The 23707-nt window shown below is 41.9% G+C and overlaps 1 protein-coding gene across 10 annotated transcripts in view; it reads right to left on the reverse strand.

Annotated features, from left to right (window-relative positions):
* DMD (dystrophin) overlaps positions 1-23707 on the reverse strand; it is a 2057113-nt gene that overhangs the window by 88827 nt on the left and 1944579 nt on the right. For all 10 annotated transcript variants that reach the window (XM_041741334.1, XM_041741335.1, XM_041741332.1 and 7 more), the window contains 4 exons: positions 18444-18518; positions 7258-7459; positions 4568-4653; positions 2329-2486 (listed from right to left, as the gene is read on the reverse strand). In XM_041741334.1, the coding sequence (XP_041597268.1) occupies positions 2329-2486; positions 4568-4653; positions 7258-7459; positions 18444-18518 (521 nt within the window). The remainder of the gene's footprint in view (positions 1-2328; positions 2487-4567; positions 4654-7257; positions 7460-18443; positions 18519-23707) is intronic.

Raw genomic sequence — 23707 nt, forward strand, 5'->3', positions numbered from 1 at the left:
TCAATCAATCAGTCAATCAATCTTAAAAAAAAAAAAGAGGCAGCCCCGGTGGCCCAGTAGTTTGGCACCTGCCTTCGGCCTGGGGTGTGATCCTGGAGACCCGGGAGTCCCCCATCGGGCTCCCTGCATGGAGCCTGCTTCTCCCTCTGCCTGTGTCTCTGTCTCTGTCTCTCTCTCTCTCTCATGAATAAATAAATTTAAAAAGCTTAAAAAAAAAGCCAGAGCCTGCAGCCACAGGCAATACAATGAGGTGATGGGATGAAGGCTCCAGTGGCCCTTGATGCTTGAAGGCAGACTTACATTCTGACCCTTACTCTCAACTGAAGCCACAGTACACATACAACTGAGTATATATACATTTATATCACCGTGTGTGTGTGTTTCACAACCAGAATTTTAAAAGTCACAGAGGTGGATCCCTGGGTGGCTCAGTGGTTTAGTGCCTGCCTTCGGTCCAGGGTGTGATCCTGGAGTCCCAGGATCGAGTCCCACATTGGGCTCCCTGCATGGAGCCTGCTTCTCCCTCTGCCTGTGTCTCTGTCTCTCTCTCTCTCAGTCTGTGTCTCTCATGAATAAATAAATTAAATATTTAAAAAAAATAAAAGTCACAGAAATTTTATTAAAGAGAAAACCATGTTTAAGAAAAATAAGCCATTACAAGTTGTTTTATAACTGGATTTTTAAAAATTGAATCTGGATTATCTGTGGCATTAATACTCATTTTGTGAAAGTTACTTGTGTCTACATTCTGGAATAGAGTACAAAAAATATCTAGAGGTACTGATAGTCTATTTACATTTTGGGATGTTTGAGTATGAGGCGGAAAAAATGCATTTATTTCTCCACATCCACTTTACATTTATAGCTACTGTGCCATAACTTTGGCACAACAATCCAAACAGGCTGTCCAACGCTAAATAAGGGGGCTTATTACGTGGGCATTTAGTCAGTGTGCCTGGTTAACTTTTAAATGAATGCTCAAATGGCTTTAAACATCTCAATATTCACAATGTTCTGAAGAGGAGGCCTGTGGTTTTACCCTAGTCAGTGATCAGAGACCAAAGGTCTAACCCAATTATCTGGTTATCTCTACAGCTAGTTCTATTGTTCATGGGATCACAATGGATTGAGAAATCCTATAAAACAAAAACAGCTCTTAGCATTAACAAAATCAACCAAACAAACCTAAGAGCACCGTGAATAATGTGGTAGTTCACTGAGCTCACTCCTTCAGGGCCGGTGGTATCACACAGAGGAACAACTTTTGACAACAAGCTATCCAGCAATAGTATCAAAAGCCACAAAACCCTTTCTATCTTTTAGTCTGGTAATCCCATTCCTGAGAATTTATCTTAAGTGGAAACCTCAATGGAGAAAAATAGCTAAATGCCTAAAGATGGTCACGGCAGCATTACTTACCTCAGCCAACAACTGACAGAGCCGCCATGTCTCTCAATGGAGTGCTTGGACATTTGGGAGGAAGAGAGTGTTTCTGGGGGGCACCAACTGTGGTGAGGAAGAGGCCACGGGGCCAGGTAAGAGAATGGGCAAGTTGTGCATTGGCCTAGGGATGGATACCAGCAGAGCATGAACCTCTGACCCTGTTATGGGGAGTCACCTTTCAGGCCTTGGGATAATAGAGGAATGTCAAATCTACAGCAGGATGACTTAAAAAAATGATAGTCATCTCAAGTCTTTACCAACAGCCACTGAAAAGCAGGGTATTATGATAGAATTGAGTTAAAAAAGAATAAAGATGGGGTGTCTGGGTGGTTCAGTAGGTCAAGCATCTGCCTTCAGCTCAGGTCATGATTCCAGGGTCCTGGAACCAAGTCCCACATCGGGCTCCCTGCTTAGCGGGGAGTCTGCTTCTCCCTCTCCCTCTGCCCTTCACCTTACTTGTGCTCTCTCAAATAAATAAATAAATAAATAAAATCTTAAAAAAAGAATAAGGAGACAAAAAAGCTAAGAGACTAAAAGACTCACCTATAAAAGTTAGTTTCTTATTTACAAAGGATTTCTGGGCTGGAGATTGATTTTTTTTCCCTTGCTGAACCATTGCAGACTCCCTTCTCTCCCAGCACCTTCGTAATAGCCACCACTAGGTCCCTGATGCAGATAGAGATTCCTTTTCCTTCTCTGTACTGTCCTCTCTCCCAAAACCCAGAGTCCAGATGCCACTGCCTCCAGAGGTTTCAAGTATCAATCCCCTACCTACCCACCTATCACTGGAGCTAATGTGAGAAACTCAAGTTGTCTGTTTTTATTTTCATTAATTTCTGAAATACAAAAAAGGAAACATGTTTCTTAAGAAGGTGAATGACTCACAAACTGGAAGCAGCTCCTGACACTCGGCTCAATGTTACTGCCCCCGAACGATGCGACTTCACCCAACTGTCTTGGGATCTGGATAGAGTCATGCAGGAGGAGGCCCAGCCTGCGCTGGTCACAAAATCCTGTCGAACTTGCCACTTGCTTGAAGAGGTCTACAAAAGGAAGAAGAGAATTTCAACAAAGAGCAGCACCGAGTCGATGTTAGCAGAACCTACCAACCACCTCAATTCCAGCACTACTTATTGAGAGTAGCCAATATTCCCACAGAGAGGGGTTCCTTCTAATTCATGCTAATCTGCACATTTACTATTTTTATGGATCAAGTTAATCATCACTGTGTGTATACATAAAGTGTGACAGCTTTTAAATAAACTACAGCCCTGCAAGAAATGCAAGTTTACATACAGTCTTGACACCTGAATTTTCCTAAGCCAAAACACAATCCTTTGGGAAATATTTTATATATAGGATGTAACCATGGTCATAAAATAAATATTTTAGCAGTAAGAACCACCTAACTGGTCCAAAGTACCAGCCCCTTTGGACATCAGAGATTCAAAAATGTACTCAAGTTGCAACTTCTTTATGAAATCATAAGATCATTGAGTTTCTTGCATGTGTTCCCACAGGATCCTGTATATTTGTAAATTAGCTCCCATCACTTTATACTCTCACTGATTTAATACACATCTGTCTTTGTGGCTGCAGAATGATATCCCCCGTGAGGGCAGGGACTGTATTTGGTCAGCTGTGTGACCAGAAGTGTCACAGAATGAATGAACACACCCAACACTTGCAATGTATGTCTTGTTCTCAGAAATAAAATCGTTTCAATCATATGTTATATTCAAAGGATAGTTGCCAACAGAAGTAAATTCAAGGAATTTTCATTGGCACATTTTAAACTCTAAGTAATTGAATACTACAACCAGGTATCTAAGATGTCAATTACAAAAGTGAGACAGCATGCACAGCCTTTTTGTCATCTCTCCGATACACATGCACAGATTTTTTTCAAGATTATGAATTACCTTCACCTATCTCAGTTTGAAGTTTTCATTTTTATTTCACCAACCTCAAAACATGTTCCCTCTTGGTTATTTGAAACACAGGCTCAAAGTTCCCTCTGGTAGTACAACATGCTGGGATTTATACCATTGATAAGGTCAGATGATAAACTAACCTGTAAGTAATTTCACTATTTAAAGAAGGAAAACCCATAGAAAGATTCTACTTTGCCCCCAATACCTTTTTAAATGGTTAACGAAAGCTGTTCAGTGCTTTTTCTTTGGCTCCGAGGATAAAAAAAAAAAGCTCAAGTGGAAACGACATAAAAGTGAGAGCTAAAAGGGCCTGTGTATTTTGTGGCTTACTCCTGGGGGGCAATGAGCAGTAGGACACAGAGTGGCTTTGGAGAAATTCAATCTCTTTTATCTCCTGCCCTTCCTTAAGCTCAGCACAGCTCATCCCTGCGTGGCTAGGCCTTCGGGGAAAAAGAGAAATGACATGATAGGCGAGGTTTGCTTAATATTCCTGCCATAAAGACTTCTTCCGGGCAACTAAAGTGGAAAAACACGGACAGTCCCTCACGATAGCAACGAATGTGTGCTTCGTCATTGCAACCATTTCTCCTCTAGCATTTGCTTTTCATTTGGATTCACACATTTTAAGCTGAAGAACCCAAGAGCTAACCCAAAAGGAAATTCTATAAGGTGATATTTACCCTGTAAGAAATGGCAAGCTATCTGTCTCTCAAGTAATAAAATGTGAGTCACGTCACAGAACTGGATATGTCTGTACAACTCGCAGTAAGATGATTATAAAATAAACAATGTTTCTTGAACACGAATGCCAGATAGTACTCTTTAAATAAGAATCCAAAGACTAAGCAAGTGCATGGATTAAACCTTCACATTTATTTTTCTGACTTACACAAAGGGGTTAGGAAATCAGACTTTATCCTCTTGGAACATGTGTTTTATTCAGACACAGTCAATGTAATGTAAAATAATACTTGGACTGGAGAAGTTAATCCTCATTCTCTATTTAAATACCTGCAATTTAATGTTTGACAGGGAACGGTACAAACCAAGTTTTAGGGCACTCTAAAAGCAGTTCTCCATCTAACAAGAGGAACCTGCCATCAAATAACAACACTAGTCACTCCTCATCTACAACAGGGGTAATTAACCAACATTAATAAAAGAATACAGAGTTAATACACATGACTTACATCTGTACTTGTCTTCCAAATGGGCTTTACACAGAGAAATGATGCCAGTTTTAAAAGACAGGACCCGGATCCTCCCCGTTCGTCCCCTATTATGAATAATCAAACCAGAAAACAATTACCAACATTTTACTAGATTGTAAACACTTCTTAAGAAACAAACCAACCAACCAACCCTGGGATACAGGAACTCTACTGATCACTGTCTCATGAAACAAGCCCTTTATTGGTCATATAAAGATCTGTTAAGAACTTGTCTGCCCATTAGGTACTATCTTCTTTATCTACCTTATCAATTTGGCTGATGGCCTGGAATGCAATGGAAATGTGACCACTTTGATTAAGGAAACTTTATCAAGTTTTTGATTCTTAAAAGTCCTTACCTGAGTTGTAACGGCAGCTCTACATAAAACGAATAAAAAATATCCTTCTGTTCAATGGAGAGCCACCCGGGTTTAAGTTAGTAAATGGAAGGATTACTACTGTGCCTCCAAGTTACTTTGGTTACTAAACAAATTGCCTACTGTGCTTACTGAAGCCCCTCCCCCCAAAAAAACCCAGCAAGTGACTTGCTCTGCCCTCTTTCACACTCTTAGGTTTTCATCAGAATGCCTGGGTTGAGAAGAAAATCACTTACTTCGGGCCACATGACACATAAGAGAAAATACGGACATTTGTCTCCGTAAGAAAAAATGTGATATCCTCTATGAAAGAACATTCAAATATTTTTTTTTAAATTAACTTTTATTGGTGTTCAATTTACCAACATACAGAAAAACACCCAGTGCTCATCCCGTCAAGTGTCCACCTCAGTGCCCGTCACCCATTCCCCTCCAACACCCGCCCTCCTCCCCTTCCACCACCCCTATTTCGTTTCCCCGAGTTAGGAGTCTTTATGTTCTGTCTCCCTTCCTGATATTTCCCAACATTTCTTTTCCCTTCCTTTATATTCCCTTTCACTATTATTCATATTCCCCAAATGAATGAGAACATACACTGTTTGTCCCTCTCCGATTGACTTATTTCACTCAGCATAATATGTGATCTTGGAGAGAAATTTAAAAACAACCTATTGCTATATTAATGTTTTAAGTATGTTTACAGTTTCACTTTTCATATAAAGCTGAAATACAGTATTCCACATGACAAACTTATAAATGGTTCATTTTATCCATGGGAAGAAATGAAACACGAGAATGAAAAATGTTCTGTTTTGTAGAAAATAATTTTCAATAATTTGCAGCTTTTACTTTGTTGCAGAAAGAAAAGTGAACCTTGCATGGTGCTTAAAAAGAGAGAGAGAGAGAGAGAGAGAGCGATCATAGAATAATTCTCCCATCTAGCACTTCAAAACTGCAAAGGACAGGCCCTAACTGCAGTTATTTTGGGTGAACAAAATGCTCAACTTTTAACTGGTACAATTTATAAAGAGAGTCCTAATGCATTAACAAAAATTATGATCGTTGGAAGATTCTTTGCTCTTTAAAAAAGGCAAATCCAAGTTTAACAAATAAACTTCCTAAGATAGCTCAGGTCTTCAAGGAGTTAAAACTGTCCCCAAATAATGGTGAGGCAGGTAGAAGGGAAGTTCTATACACTCAGAATCCATTCATACGTCATCTGCAAAGAGCACAGTGCCAAAACACATGTGAAGGAACACCTGAGTACAAACCCTTATCAGGGCAAAAGCCAAGTGTAATAAAAATCCATTATGCTCAAGGGCTTGGTAAATAATTATCAGAATTAAATAGCCAGGCAGTCTTGGATTTCAAAAGGCACTACCTTATCAGAATAACCAAGAAAAAAAGTATACATCTTAATGACGGAGGTGGCAAGAATCTACAACAAAGGCAAAAGGCAAAATAGTTGAAATGCAACTCCTTTCAGAAGACCTTTCCAGATTTCCAAACAGGGATATGTTCTTGTTGGCATGTGAAATGAGGCATGTAATCATTTTGAGATCTAAGAAGAATTCAGTCAAAATTAAAACCAATTCTGTCTGCTAACCTTCCTCTCAGTTGTCTTCACGTAAAGCTCAAGACAAAAACAAGAACTGGGGATACCTCCTGTGTGCAACTCAAAAGAAATAAACAAAGCGCTCTCCAGGAGAGTGAAGAAGGGAGGTGCTGACCAGAAACTCTGGGAAACGTTAGAAAACTTCCTCAGTGTGAGAAGCCAAGTTTGTCCCATTAAGGTCTTGTTCTCATTTTGTTTGGCTTATTAATTCACGATCTTCTGCAAAGAGCTCCTGAGGATCAGGGCATACTACTCAGATCTGGTGACAGGTGTGCCAGCATCTCCAAGAGCACATCCATTTCTGCCAGTGCGTGGGAGCCACCCCCGAAGTGGATGGAGGAATTCAAATTACACAAGCAAGAAAAGGCTACACACTGACTCATTCTACTATTTGAAAAATGAGTATGAAAAATGAGTCTCTCAGGGTTTTGTTTGTTTTCAGAGAGCCATCTACATTCTAGCTCTCACCTCCTAGATCATCCAAATATTTTTCAGCTTCAGTGAACGCAAGAATGATTTATCACAGGGCCAGTATTAGGTCACAGGGCTTCATGAACCTTTCATCCTGAGGATGATATTTCTAGACTGGGGCCCCTGTTGTGATGCTAATTACACCGGCACCATTCTGTTAACTAAGTGTCCTGTGGCCGAGTCCATAAAGAGCTTGCCATACGTACGTGTCATAAACATTCAGCAGCCAATTGAGACACATATCCACGCAGAGAGGGACGTTGACCAGATTGTTGTGCTCTTGCTCTAGGCGATCATAAATAGTGGTCAGACAGTTAATGACCTGCAGGATATCCATGGGCTGGTCATTTTGCTTGAGGTTGTGCTGGTCCAAGGCATCGCATGCAGCCGATAGGCTCAAGAGATCCACTGCAAAAGCCACATAAAGTCACAGGTGATTCCAGGGGGAAAATCCTCTTTTCATGCTTTTTCCCTTTCTTTTGAAAATCCTGGTCGGGTTGTCTCGTACTCTTTAGTGAACACCAAACCCAAAACTTACCCTCTTAAAAAATTTTTTTTAAAATTTAAATTCAATTCAGTTTACATGTAGGGTATTACTGGTTTCAGGGGTAGAATTTAGTGATTTATCTGTTGCACATAACACCCAGTGCCCTCCTTAATGCCCATCACCCAGTTACCCCATGCCCCCACACACCTCCCCTCCAACAACCCTCAGTTTGTTCCCTATAGTTAAGAGTCTCTCATGGTTTGCCTCCTTCTCTGCTTTCATCTTATTTTATTTTTCCTTCCCTTCCCCGATGTACATCTGTTTTGTTTCTTAAATTCCACATATGAGTATTTGTCTTTCTCTGACTTATTTCACTTAGCATAATACCCCGTAGTTCCATCCACATCGTTGCAAATGGTAGGTATTCATTCTTTCTGATGTCTACGTACTATTCCATTATATATGTATATGTATGTATGTATGTATGTATGTGTGTATATATATGTATATATATATACCACATCTTCTTTATCCATATGCCCTTAGATAGCTCAGCTGGTAGAGCAGAAGACTATAGAGCTAAATCCTACCCTCCTTTACAGTGGTTTGTCTTCACCCTCCAGCTCTAAATTTGAGGTCTGGAGTATTGAGGATCTGAGGTTACTGTGAAATCCTGTTGGCACTGGGTGAAGAATGTGGGCAGGGAAAGCTTCCATTCCTGAAGTACAGGGGTATTTGAGAGTTAAGGGGATCTAGAATGTTCTAAGGGAAAAGAGTCATTTTCACATTCTGAGTAAGAAAAACTCTGTTTTACTAGAAATTTTGAAAGAGTTTTTCGGATTAGTACCAGAGAAGGTCAGCTGGCTTAATCTGTATGGTTAGGCTTGTGTAAACTCTCTTTCCAGCTATGCATTTGTAATCAAGTGTTTTTCACCTTGAAATACCAGTCACCTCACAATCTCTCTGCTACTTTAATATTAGGTGAAAAAAATCATCAACTTGATTACAATTTTCAGAAGAGAAACTAGGGGGATCCCTGGGTGGCTCAGCGGTTTGGCGCCTGCCTTTGGCCCAGGGCACAATCCTGGAATCCCAGGATCGAGTCCCACGTTAGGCTCCCTGCCTGGAGCCAGCTTCTCCCTCTGCCTGTGTCTCTGCCTCTCTCTGCCCCCCTCTTTCTCATGAAAAAATAAATAAAATCGTAAAAAAGAAGAGAAACTAAAGTTAACTGCATAATCTACTCAGTTGTTAGACCTGAGGCTCATTTATTTCTTTACCTTCAAACTGTATTTTACAACGTACTTTTCAAATCCTCTAAGAATTTTCTAAGATTGGCGGGGTGAGGGGGACAGTGGATTCCCCTGCCCTGAAGTGTTATTTGCTCATATGCTGCAAGACAAAAAATTTAGCAAAAGCAAAACCTCAATGTTGTCCAACAGCAGCAACTCGAAAGCTTTACTCCCAAATGTCAGGGGAAGATGCTCTTCTCTAAGGCCAATTTATTAGCCAAATTGGAAATGCAACAACAGTGCTTTTCTAACACCTTATACACTTAAGCTCTGCTCTGAATTCTCCGTCCTTTGAGACAAAGAATCAATGGTAATTAAGTAAATCTCTCCTGCATCTAGCGGGAGGAGGCAGGACAATTCTGATGTAATCGCAGATAAACCTGGGCCATTCCAGTTCCTAAACCGAGTGTCCAATGCAAACAGATGCAAATTTAAAGCTTCTATGTAGTTTACTAGTTATCTCTAGTCAGTTCTAATTAAATGTGAAGGGAAAAACAGTGGTTAATACCTCTGTAGGTTCATACCTATGTCGTGCACGTTTTTCTCTTTTAAAAAAGAAAAACAGAAAAAAAATAAAAATAAAAAAATAAAAAAGAAAAACAGTCACCTTTGAAGTTTCTCTGGAAGCCAGGAGGAGACCTGGTGGTGGAAGCAGGAGGGGTTTTTGTCTTTCATCCCAGGCAGTAATAAAGCTCTGTGGCTTCCGTGCAGTTTCCCTAAATGCCCTGGACTAGCACTCACCCTATCAAAGCAAAGGCCCTACTCCTTTTGGGTTAAAATCCTCTCAAGATAGAGAAATGACCTCTTTACATGGAAGCCGCGAGATTTTATTTAAAGTGGCAGAAAAGAACATAACTTGATTTAAGAGGGAGGCAGGTAGGCAAAAGAATGAAGAATTAAAAGATAATAATAACATAAGCAGGCAGGAGGCCTGGAGCAGGAGGAAGGCCCGGGGAGCAGGAGCTGCAGGGAAGGACACCAAGGGCTCCAACATTCATCTCCTCCTCTTCTGCGTGCTGCGCTGCCTCACAGGGCCAATGCTCAGGTGCAGGTAGTGAAAACGTTCAGAAAAGCAGCTCATCATTTCCATTAGCACGAGAGAGGAACAGCTTTCTTCCAAATACCAATATTCGCAGCATGATTCTTTGTAAACTGAAGGAAGCTATGGGTAGTTGGGAGTTTTTCTATTATTTTCTTGTTACTCTGCCTCAATCATTAAAAATATTTTGCCTTACATCCAAGGATACAAGAGCTAACAAGTGAGAATTTTAAGGCTCAGTTTTGTACTAAGAGTCTCATTTACTCGTGTGCTGGAAGCAAACGAAGCAGTAGCAAAATGGCCTGGATTTCTCTTTACGGAGTCCACTCCTACCTCTATACAGGTGAATGGCTAACACACAGAATAGAATATATGGAGTATAAATAGCTCCAGAGAGGAGCAAGGCGATTGCTCTGGAATAACGAGCAGGGATGACATAGTTAAGAGAGAAATACTGCGCAAGGAGGGAGCTCTGCTAGAACCAGATGCGGTTAACCATGAGAACGGTCCCTCGCAGGGGACAGGAGAATGCATTTCCCCAAACAAACATATCAAACAGAATTCCCCTCTCATGGAACAATTTTTTCAAAGACTTCAATTCAGGTCTCCAGAGCCATACTACGCACTTGAAAAGAGGTGGGAAAATCGATAGGGACAATTTAATTGCCACACAGACAGACACTTATGTGTTCAAAACGGCCATCTTAAGGATACAGTGAGATTTTTTTTTTGGATGAAACATTAAACATAATGATTAGCTGTTTCTAGAAGCCTCAAAAAGCAACCAACACACAATTGCGTGAAACTGCTTTTTTTTACCTCAAACTAGGAATTTCCATTGGGGGGTGGATGTGAATATATGTATCTTCTTACTAGGGAATATATTTTAAAGCCATACAAAAACCCAAAAATATGCTAATACACCTTTCTTTCCAAAATTGTTTGTACAGTAGAGGATACTATAGGTTTGACCTCATCAAAGAATAGGGACCACTTGGTGGCGTCCCTCTGCGTAAGGGCTGTGGGGTTGAGGGTGGGGACAGGACAAAAGGACTCCCTCTCCAGGACCCTCTCTGCTGTGCAGGAAAAGCAGAAAATGAAGGCAGGGGAGACTAAGCACATTCACGGCTTATGAGGCTCTGGTTGTGACTAATCACCCTTTCAACATTCTAGATTCAAATGCTACCTCTACTCTTCTACATATGTCACAAGTGAGGAGCTGAAGCCCAATTTTTTTTTTTTTGTCTTTTACTGACTCTTGGGCTCTGAAGGCTCCTGGAAAGCATGTTTAGAATGGTTCTGCAGTAGAGAAAGCAGAGACCAGAGAGAAGGAGCACTGCTGTGAGAATTCTAGCAGGACACGTGGAGGTCCATACCGAAGAGCAGAAACGGAGGTTGCAGAAAGTGTCCTTGTAGACTTTACAGAAAAAGAAAACCATCTCACATTTCCTACCAGTAAGAATAGTGGGACAAAAGAGAAGCACCAGAAAGTCAGTCAGCGTAAGTCCTACGGTGCCTATATAACCCCAAGCTCATTCCATGGATCAACCCAGAGACTCTGTGTTAACAAATAAACAATCCCGTGACCTACTTTGTGCAGACAGATACAGAGGTGGGTACTGGCGGCCTAAGCACTATGCATCTGCTGGCTCTTGCCCGGGCAGCAGGCACTTGCAGGAAGAGGAGGCTGTTGCTGACATCATGTCATCCTCCAGCCAGCTTACACTTTCCAAGCACATCTCTGCCCAGCAAGAAAGTCAGTGCACTCTGATGTGGTTATCTGTGCTGTGAGGGTTAATTTCAGAGGCTCTGGAGTTGGCATAAGATGTTGTTTGCTACAATGGCTACACAATGCAGAGCCTTGATCAAATCAATGAAAAGAAGTGCCTTACTGGGTTGATGTGTAGCCATGGGTTACAGCTTATCATTACTGTTTATTGGTAGAAGCACCACTGACCATTTTTACCTGGTTTGGGGGAGACCCGTGAAGGTCGCTGAGTATGGGACTGGCTACATGAACAACATGCCCTCCGCTATGCACTTCCTGGCTTCCAAAGGGGTTTGTGCTGACATCGGTGGTTCTTGTTCCAAGAGAGAAAGTGCACCCTGGTACCGCCTTGCCAGAGAACAGGCACTTGGGGCCTACACCCAGCCTCTCTGGACCCTATGCTGTGAGGCATCCTGTGGTTTTGATCCTGCCTTTAATGCTGACAGCATATTGTAGCCTTTTCCTATAATGAACTGTAAATGTCTAAACGCTGTCATTTGGGTTCCATGAGTCTTCTTTAGCAACTGAGCCCTGACTGCTACTCCCAGTGCAATTAGTGTCAGGAGTGAGAGTGTTTAGAAGACCCCCAACTTATCCTTAGCTACACATGTGGCTACAGTGTTACTGAAAAAGAAAAAGAGACGATTCTGTTAGAAGGGATGAAAATGAACCGTTGACGCTGGTTTCCAAGCTACCCTTGATTTCAAGTAGCACAGGCTTTGACATTGGTTATCGATGATAGAACTTTCTATTGGAATCTAGAAAGGGCAGAATCTGAACCTGAGACGCTAACAGAATGGATCAGAAAGGGAACTGCAAGCCAATAGCAGGTCAGCTAAAAATTCAATTCCTGGGATGCATTATTAGCAAAGTTCAGAGGAGTTCAGAAGCTCCTTTAGAGGAGTTTCACTCTCTCTGGCCTGCAGGTGGAGTTCTAACCAAAGGAACCTGGGCAACTCTCACTTTGATAAATGGGCTACACCTGTGAGACCACTTACAATTAAAAAGATAATTCAAGTGGGGGAACTTACAGGTGTTCCCTACTTCACCACATTTTCTTTTTCGATGCCATATCTAGCAGGCCCTGGACTGGGGCTACAATTAAGAATTTCAAAGGCTGGTAATATTCTGAAACAGGATATTGGGGCTATTAGTGGGAATGTCGAGTGTTAAGAATTCCACAGGGACTGATGGAATGGATTACTCCTTCCCCACCCCTCATTGAGTTGGGGCTGGCTGTCACAAGTGTTTTGTTGCCTAGAAACAGGATAACCCCATTTTTCTGTACTAACCCAATCTGACCTGTTACCATTGGGAAGAAATTGAAGGGGAAGCCCTGCCACGCCTCATCTTGCCACCAGCTAAATATGCACTAGCCCAGTTGCTGAACCCAAGAGACATACTTAGTGTGTGGGTGGAAGGTTTGGACTAAAATTAATGATGAGGAAGAAAGGTCAGATTGTTGCTGAAGGGAACAAAGCCGTGCTGTGGGTGTTAAAAACAGGAAAATCTAACATAATGTTGGTGCCCAGAAAGAGGCTTAAAATATGCTCCTTTAGCTATGAGTCAACTGTCTCTTTAAAGAGTCAAGAAGTGAAGAGGGCAAATCTATAGAGCACACTGGATGAAGATAAGTGAGTTCTGATTGTGACCATGAGTCTGCAGAGCACTTGTAAAGTAGCTAAAAGTAGTCCTTTGATCCTTGTTTCGCAGGACCCATCTGTTATTAAGGACCCGTGCTGAAAAGCCTCTTATGGGAATATTTACCCAGTCAAATCTGGAGAATACTGATTTATAATAATCTGAAAGAACACTGTGTAGCCATTGTGCTGCTGAAGCTTTAAGAATGGCATTGGGAAAAAAAAAAAAAAAAAAAAAAAAAAAAAAAAAAAAAAAAAGAATGGCATTGGGTATATGGTAGAAGGTCTATATGCTATATATCTCATGTGTCACAATTTTACATATTAAAAAAATAGCTATTTGACCTGATAGTATGTGAGGAAAGCCACAAATGGGTGGAGGGACAATTGGAACACTGATCACTGAGGAATCTGAGCCTGGACTGGTGGGCCCACATCCCTGTGATTGAAAAGCCACAAATCTGATGCAGACAATTCTAGAAATTTCTGTGCATGTGCACACCAACAACTCTTTAGGAGTGACTAGAATTCAGATGATGCTAGCCTGGGTGACTTGACAGTTTTGCATCTCACATTTATTTCCTCCCTATAGTACAGATGTTACTACACAAAGGCCGCAATGTTTCTGGTGGACCAAAGAACATGGGACTGGGTGAAATAAAAGAGATCAAAAGCAGAGTGAGGAGCTGGGCAAGGAATACCCAACCAGCCAGATAGAATTGGCTCTGGATGGGAAAAGATATATTTGGGATGAGAAAGACCTCCTAGTGCAAAGAAAGAGAGAGCACTTGGAGGACACCCAACACCAGAAGGAAGGTGAAGGATGGCCAGCCCCCTAGAACAGTAACTGGAAATGGAAGCTATAAGGTGCTTCTTATGAGCTTCGACACCACCACTCAGGGCCAACCATTCTTTCCTTAGAGCGCACCTCATGGGTACTGGACGTATCTTAAATAGGACTCCGGCACTGTTACTGTTCCTGGAGCAAGAGAGGTTCTATTCTAGGAGCCCTCTCTTGGGGCACTGCCATCTGTGAAGGCTGAGACAATAAGCTTGGCTCTGACCCTCAAGAATGTCTCACATCCTGAGATAACAAAGATATGGCTTCTCACCTATGTGAAAAAGAATGTGTGGTATGTGAGAAAAGCAGATTTTTTGGGGGGAGGGGGACAGCCATGATCATGACCTGGCCTCTTGGGCTGCCTTGCCGTGATGTAGCCTGTGGCTGTGGATGCACATCCTGGCTTTCAAGCTGCCACCTCCCTGGCGCCTTTCCCTGCACCAGGACAGAAGGTGTGTCCACTATGCTGCTGTGGATCCTGTGAGCCTTTGTTAGCAGGTGAACCCCACTGAATGCCACCTTCAGTGCCCTCTTATAAGATGAGGTGGTTTCACCAAGAAGGGAGGAAGTCTTTCCTCCTGCTTTATCGTGACGAGGCTGAGTCCAGCAGCTGTGACTTGATTCAGACAACTTTAGGCCATACAAAATCCCTTTGCTAGGTGATTCAGTTGCTGCACAGAGGCAAATTGTTCTCTATTGCTCGTTTGAAGTATATTTGCCATGTTTATCAACTGCAGTGCATTTAGCCCTATGGTGTGGCCTATCTCCAACCCACCACATGCTAATAAGCTAAATACACATGCTTTGTGAAGTGCATTTTTTTTTCTGCTCTTGGAAGTTGGCTATATTTTTAATTGTAGAAGCCACACACCTAGAGGATGTCAAGAGAACTAGAGATTGACAAAGAAAAAGCTTAGATGATCTTCTTCCTAACTTTCAAGAGTGGGGTATCAGCCATATGAACCAGCTTACAAATCCCTCTTAGCAAGATTTTCTCTTTGTCTCTGCTTTTCTGATGAGTTTAATTTTCATTCACAGTGCGTTGAAAGGCAGTATGGAGTCATGCAACATTAAACCGATTACAAACTGGGGACATTATAGGCCAGTGGCAAAGCTCATAACTTAAATAGCAAATTCTCTATAGTGGATAAAATTGTGTTATTTGGGTTTCTGCAATATTGAAGCTTTGATAGTGAAGTGTAAAAAGAAGACCAAGTGCTTAATGGCAGTAGCACTGCATATTTTCTAAAACACCAGTAATTCAAACTCTTCACTGGCATCAGGAAATCATTGAGATAACATCGTTAATTTTCATTAAAGCAAAAGTTGGTAGAAGCGACCTTCGGTTGGAAGAGCTAGCCAGGACAAGTTTTATTTGCCTGTACCACAGACAATAGCTCTTTATCATGGCTCTGCAGGCACAGAAATGACAGAAAGGCCGGAAGATAAACCTAAGCAAACATCAAATTAAGAGGAAATTCTTAAATCATCTACCGAACAGTTAGTTAAGTAATGTGACCACACATGTTTTCAATAACAAGAGGACTGGCGAACTCTTCATTGTGTAGTCATACTACACATGGAACTCTCCTTTCTTGAGAATCCAGTACATAATTTAGAGAAATACGCCCTAACTTGGCTGTACCTAAATCTTTTTCAAATAGGAGAAAAGTCATGTTCACAAAGCAAATGCTGAGAATTTCAAATCTGTTTAAAAGTGGAAATTCCACATCCTACCCTCAGAGCTTAACTCTGTACGGTTATAACCTCAAAGGGCCCAAACTTTTTTATAATTACAAATTCCCCCATTTCCTCAATATTTACTGGAAATTTTCATGTAAACTGAAATGACAGAATGAGACACATTTGTGAATCTAATTATTTTTTACGAGAAGTGGATAATGCCTAAATCTAAGGTTCAAAGCAACATTATAGAAAAGGAAAGTCCATATAAGGTTTTCCATCTTGTCTCTTTCTGGGCTTTTTCAAAGTATAACCTGAAACAGCTGATTATCTCTGTTGAACTTTTAGGATCCCACAGGAATATACTATATACTAATAATGCTTTAGGTTAACAGGTTCATATTCATCCCTTTATCAGTTAGAAAGCATTCTCTCTGGGATGGGGCAGGGCCAAGAGAAGAAAAAGCAGCAGAAGGCCTTCTCTGTCCAGCCCTCTGACTCGGTTCCTCCGCAATGGGCCTCTTTCCAGATCCGGTACATTAACAAGTCCCTGAGGAAATCCCAGGCCTGGGGAGCCCTTTAAAAACCACTTAAACTTGGCAGCTATATAGCTGAAAAATGATAGCTTCAGACTACAAGCTATAAGGAAATGGAAGCCTCAATTTACTTTTGCTCATGCAAGGATCTCCCTACTGCCAAATCGGATGGGCACCTGCACCACCTCCATGCTGACCTCTCAGCAACACATGCCTTCCCCCCCTCGCCCCCAAGGCCGGCTGCCTTCCTCCCATGCAGTACGTGGCACTCTGGTTCCCAGTATCTTCCTTCTCCCCCTCTGGTCACTCCTTCGCAATTCCTTCTGTACATCATTGTTCGTCCTCTAGCCTAAATACTATTTTGTTCCTCTGCACACTCTCCCTGAGCCTCTACATGCTGATGAGCTCTAAATATCATTTGTCTACTTCTTCTGAGCCTGGCAGTGTTATATCCACCTCCCCCTGGCAAGTCTGCCACTCATCCAAGCAAGCACCTCATAGTTTCCTTGAGCCCCCCTCAACCACCCAGTCAAGTCCATCACTGAGGCCTGTAGATGTCACCTCTTATGTGTGTCTTGGTTGTCTCCACTTCTCTCTATTCCTCCGGGGCCCATTTGGGCCACAGTGTCGCAGGTTTAGAGTACCAAAACTGCTCAGCCCTCTCACCCCCAATCCATACTTAATTCCACGGCCACGATGACCTTTTATTTTTTAAAAAATTTTACTTGAGAGAGAGAGCGAGCAAGCAAATATGAGTGGAACAGTGACAGAGGAGAGAGAGAATCTCAAGCAGATTCCCTGCTGAGCATGGAGCCTGATGTGGGGCTTGATCCCACAACCCTGAGATCATAACCTGAGCCAAAACCAAGAGTTGGACACTTAACCAACTAAGTCACCCAGGCATCCTCATGATGACCTTTCTAAAGGAAAATCCCACTGCATCATCCCCTTGCGTGGCTCCCCACTGACTGCTAAATTCTTGACGTAAATTTAAAAAGCCTTTTTACAATCCATCTCCCACTTCTCTCTCCAGCCAAATGTTTCACTGTGGCCCTTTCTCACGACTCTGCTTCAGCCATGCTCAGGCATTTTCAGTTCCTGAATGCATCAGCACACACTACTCCTTCTGACTAGAACACTCTTCCTAGACTGAGGTCTACTAACCCTTCTGGAATCACAGAGCTTAGGCACCATGTCTTCCAGCACAGCCTCTCTGAACCTCACCCTACAACTAACTATTCTTCTCATAGTACCCCATTCTTCCACTGTCACATGATTAAATACAGGCCTTTGAAACCATCTCTTCCCTTTTCCTGAAGGGGCCCATAAAGTGTGGAAATGGACATGGTGTCACTTGATTTCTCTTTCTTAACAGGCTGTGCACATTCTCAATGATCTTATATGCATTCACCTGTGTCTCCAGACTTTATGGACACCCTGGATCTCCCTCATTAGATTACAAGTGCCTGTTTCATGGCTCTACCATCGATGCACCCAGGCCCTCAAACAACATGCTCAAATGAACTTTGATGATAATGGATCGTTACACATAAACCATCAGATGAAGACACAGAACTACAGGACACTTCTGGATTTCCCCACTGATGTATGATATTGAGCAAAGGCAGAGAAACTCACCTATCATCTGTCCTCCATCATGGCATTCATCTGAATATTAACATTCAAGCTAATAACCTACTCAAACCTGTGCAATGGGCTTTGGCTAAGGCAGATATAGTCTTCTACCACTAAATACATTTTAGAAAAAGAAGAAAATAAAGGCAGAAGAAGGGGAGAGATTTCAAGTTTCATAAAGGTAACTGGATGCCAGTGCCCTTAGTTGGAAAATAAAAATTCTCAGTATCTTATCAATTCAACATCAGTATCTGAGGAATGGTGAACAGGAGAGATTCTAAACAGTGTAACAAAATAATTTAGGGCACACTGGGCCAAAGACATTTTTAAAAAGGGAATTCAGTGTTATAGCTGGACTTGAGAGAGCTATTTCACTCCCTCCAAGTGGAAATACCCCTGGACCCACTTTTTTTTTTTTTTTTTTTTAGAGCAAAGAGGAACTATCACGTGTTTCAGTCACTGATTAATACTCACAGCAAAGGGCCTTCTGCAGTCTTCGGAGTTTCATGGCAGTCCTGTAAGCTGAGAACCTGACATTATTCAGGTCAGCTGAGGAAAAAAAGGGACAAAACAAAGATCATTTGTTATTTCATCAGAAAGCACAAAAACTCCCAATGTTTTTGAAATAACAACAACAGTAGTTTAAGGGAAAAAAATCTCTTGTACATATGCCCCGTATTTGGGGAGGTAAAAATTCTGTCAATGTGGAAACAGCAAAAACAAACAAACGAAAAGTCTCTTTGCCATCTGACAATCACACAAGCTAAGTTTCACTGAAGGACTACAGTGGGGAGCCTGCAAAGCGTCCGTCCGTGTAGTCCTCTTCCCTAAAAGGGAAATGACAGGCATTTTTCTTTTCTTCTAGACGATAACCTTGGTTCTATTGGAGAGGGTCTTTGCTACATAAGATTAAAGAGAACAAAGAAGGTATTTTTTTAACATAGCTATTAGAGTTTAGCAAACAAGTGGCAGGTAACTTTTTGGGGGAGTTAGGTTTTTTAAATGTATATTTGACTTTATTTTCTCAATAATAGTTAAGAAAAACATTTCATTAATGAAAATACAGGAGGCCTTCTGAAAAAGATAAAAGTTTAAGACAAAGATCTCAGGTAAATGAAAAGCATGTTTGTGTAATTTAAAATCACAGAGAAAGAGCTCAAGACTTTAAAGAATCAGTATTGGATTTATTTCAGTGATGATATTTGGGATTTTTCCCAAATTTTTATTCAAATTCCAGTTAGTTAACACACAATGCAATATTAGTTTCAGGTACAGAATTTAGTGCTTCATCACTTACATACATCACCCAGTGCTTATCACAACACGCATCCTCCTTAATAATGCTCACCACCCACTTCATATTTTTTTCTGATTATAAAAGTTACACATGCTCACTGTGGCAAACTTAGAAATCAAAGACAAATATAAAATCCCATAAACAAATCATCCATAATCCCATTGCCCAAACAGATGCACTGTTAGCATTTTGAGAGTTTCTTATCCAACATATGTGTGTCTATGCATGTGAGATGTATTTTTAAATGTAATTAGGACTAAAATAAACAATGCATTTATACGCTTAGGTGCAACCATTCTAATACTCAGTGCACACAAACATCTCAATTATCTCTGCTACTGTGGTTTCTAAACCACCTGTCCACCAAGCCCCAACTCACCTTACCCAGCACAGAGCTTTTTTGATACGATGCCCCTACTCAAGTGTGTGCAAGCCTTGAAATACATGAGGCTTTAGGTTTTTGCTGGCATGTCTGTGGAGTTAGGTTTCAGGAACCCAGCTGCAAAAAGCTCCTTGAAGTCAAGTACTCTGTCTCCTACTTCTATCATCTTTTCCAGTGACTTACAACTGTTCTCTGAATAAAGCAGATCTACTACAGCCAGTGGACTAGTGACAGATGGAATGAAGAAATGAACAAAAGAAGGAAAGAAAGAGAACAAAACACACTGGCAAACATGTCTAACCGCCATAATCGCATGACAGCTACAAAACCAATTCTAAGCGGGGGTCAGAAAACGGAAATAACGCAATGCATATCCATGTGGCCTCGGTCAACATTATTTTTTTAAAGATTTTATTTAATTATTCATGACAGACACGGGGGGGGGGGGTGCAGAGACACAGGCAGAGGGAGAAGCAGGCTCCACGCAGGGAGCCTGACATGGGACTCGATCCCGGGTCTCCAGGATCACACCCTGGGCTGAAGGCGGCGCTAAACCGCTCAGCCACCGGGGCTGCCCCCGTCAACATTATCATTAGCTCTATGGCCTTTGCAGAGACTGAACGCAAACACCTGAACGGACATTAGAGGACGGAAAAACAGCGTCTGTAATTTATTTGAAAACATTCAGCATTATGATACAAAAGACTAACAGTAGTAAATGCTGGCGAGGATGTGCAGCGACTGGACCTCTCCATACAATGCTGCTGGGAATATAAACTAGTATCACCACTTCAAAAAACCAGTTTAGCAGCTTCCCATGGAATGAAACATACATCCCTCTTATGACCCAAATAGTCCACTCCTAGACATTTACCACAAAGAAATACAAACGTTTGCACAAAAAGATGTGTACGTGAATGCCCACAGTAGTAGCTATATCCATAGCAGCTAAAACCTGGCAACAAACCAACAGGAGAAGGAATAAACAGACTGTGATACAGTCCTACAGTGGGACACTAATCTGCAATGAAAAGGAACTAAATACTGATTGATCATACACCAACCGTCCTGAAATATTGATGATGATGCAGAGTAAAAGAAGCCAGACGTGGGACACGTGGGTGGCTCAGCAGTTGAGCACCTGCCTTCAGCCCAGGCGTGATCCTGGAGTCTCAGGATCGAGTCCCCACATCTGGCTTCCTGCATGGAGCCTGCTTCTCCCTCTGCCTGTGTCTCTGCCCCCCTCTCTCTCTCTGTATCTCTCATGATTGAATAAATTAATTACTTAATTTTAAAAAGAAGCCAGATGAGAAGAGTAAATACAGTTTGACACCACTTAGGTGAAAAGCTAAAACAGGCAAACCTCACCTGCATTGGCAGAACACGGCTAAGCTGGTAGCCTGGAGTGGGGTTGGGGTGGGCAACTGACTTCAAAAAACACAAGCTTATGTTTTAGGTGATTGAAATGTTAACGTATCTTGATTGGTGTGTAGGTTTTTGAGTGTATACATTTGTCAAAACTCTACTTATGCACTTAAAATGGATGCATTTTATTGTATGTAGATTACGCCTTCATTAAGCAGGTTTGCAGAGTTTTAAGTAAATCCTCACATGGACAGTACAATCTGGGGTGTGTGTGTGTGTGTGTGTGTGTGTGTGTGTGTGTGTGTGTGTGTGTGTGTGAGGTTAAGCTACAACACAGAGGTGGTCAGCTTTTTTTTTGGTCAGCTGTCTTAATCAGGCATGCACGCTGTTGGGGTGGGTGGCTAGCAGTTCATCAAACAAGCCTACTCCAGAGGTGGCCACCCTATACTTCAGTTATATTTAGCTGCTATTACACTGGGGGATTCATTAATTATCCTAATTAATGTTAGATAGGTTTGCATTGGCGATATTAGTGGTTTGCAAAATATGAGGACTGTTGAAAAAGGTTTAGAAATAGCCCCTGCCCTTTTATTATCAGGATATGAGAAGAATCTAACAGGCTCTCCATCTATAGAAATGGTGCCATGGGCTGGATTCCAAAATGTCCACCTGTAGGTCGCTGAATTGTTGGTTGCCTGAATTCAATTAGATGCTCAACGGAATCCCGCTGTTAGGGCAGCAATTCTCAAACTGGAGCACACATCAGAATTACTGGGGTAGGGCTGTAGCTAGTTAAAAATATGGATTCCCAGGCCCTGCTCCCAGATTTTCCTATTCCATAGATCTGGAGAGGGTCTGAGAATGTGCATCTCTATCAGGTTTCCAGGTGATTCTAATGCTGCTGGTCCAGGGACCACTCTTTGAGAACCACCGTGTTACAGAGCCCTGGCTAGTGTGTGGTGTGAGGATCTCCCCACAAAGGCAGGGTTGTGACTTCACTTTGCATTTTGCGTACACTTTAAGGCTGTTTTGTGCCCTCTGGCTAATAAATGTTCTTTTGTGAAGGAGCTTTGTCCTGAGACTTGCTTTCATTACAAACTGGTAGGTAGGTAGGCATGGATAAGTTAAATTACATCTAACTTTGCATGGCTACCAATGTGCACGTGCGCATATCAAAGAGAACCTGTGTGGGTCCTTGTTACCCAAAGTGTGATCTGAGGACCAAAAGCATCAATATCTCTTTGGAGCTTGTTGGAAGTATAGAATCATACGTCCCACCCAGATCTACGCATCAGAATCAACATTTTAATAAGAGCCCGGGTGGTCCATATGGACCTTCAGGTACAATCAATTCTTTAATTATACATTTTAACAGAGTTTCTTGTTCCGTGTTTTTTTTTTTAAAGATTTTATTTATTTAGGGATCCCTGGGTGGCGCAGCGGTTTGGCGCCTGCCTTTGGCCCAGGGCGCGATCCTGGAGACCCGGGATCGAATCCCACGTCGGGCTCCCGGGGAATGGAGCCTGCTTCTCCCTCTGCCTGTGTCTCTGCCTCTCTCTATCTCTCTGTGACTATCATAAATACATAAAAATTAAAAAATATATATTTTATAAAAAAAGATTTTATTTATTTAATCATGAGACACACACACACAGAGAGAGAGAGAGAGAGGCAGTGACAGAAGCAGGCTCCCCGAAAGGAGCCCGATGTGGGGCTCGATCCTGGATCCTGGGATCACGCCCTGAGCTAAAGGCAGATGCTCAACCGCTGAGCCACCTTGTTCTGTGTTTTTAAAGTTCAAGTATGAACTCTTCACAAGGACCTATGCTGTCTTTTGCTTTTCTAAGTTCCATTTTGTGGGTTTTTAGGACATTATTTAATGGCAATCATGATCGAGGCACCTGGGTGGCTCAGTGGTTGAGCATCTGCCTTTGGCTCAGGTCATGATCCCAGGGTCCTGGGATTGAGTCCCACATTGGGCTCCCCACAGGGAGCCTGCTTCTCCCTCTGCCTATGTCTCTGCCTCTCTCTGTGTGTCTCTCATAAATAATTAATTAATGAAAGAAAGAAAGAAAGAAAGAAAGAAAGAAAGAAAGAAAGAAAGTCTTTAAAAAATGGCAATCATGATCAATTAGACCAAAAATTCACCTCTGGAATATACTTATGAGTCTCTTATTTATGACGAACACCAATAAAAAGTACTCCGTTTATTAAGAGCGTCCTCAAAGGCGATAGGAACAATTCCTTTTCTGCCAAGTGAACTGCCTTTTCCCTAGCATTTGTTCTCTGCTCAGTAGAATTGGATTTATCTACATCCCTGATTGTCCCTCAATGTCTCTTCATCCCTGAGAGTAGTGGTTCCTCCATTGTCTCTCTTCCCTGGTCATCACCGCTTACCTTTTTGGGTGGGCTCGGCCAACCATGTCTTGTGGCACTAGTCCACAAGATATGAATTCCTGTGCTCCCCTCTAGACTAGTGTCACACCATTCGCCAGTATGATCAGACTTTCCCTATACTCGGGAGCAGAGGGTTCCTTCACATGCTCATAAAGAAGCCCCTTTGGCTTTTTATAAAATAAGTGACGCAGAAACACAGAAACATACTTCCTGTCAAGTACAGAGCACTCTGATCCTCACCACAATGCCATAGCAGTTTCCAAAGAATAGGCTTCCAACTCCAAATTCCCCTTCATT

Source organism: Vulpes lagopus, chromosome X, assembly GCF_018345385.1.
Source record: "Vulpes lagopus strain Blue_001 chromosome X, ASM1834538v1, whole genome shotgun sequence".
NCBI classification, from domain to species: domain Eukaryota; kingdom Metazoa; phylum Chordata; class Mammalia; order Carnivora; family Canidae; genus Vulpes; species Vulpes lagopus.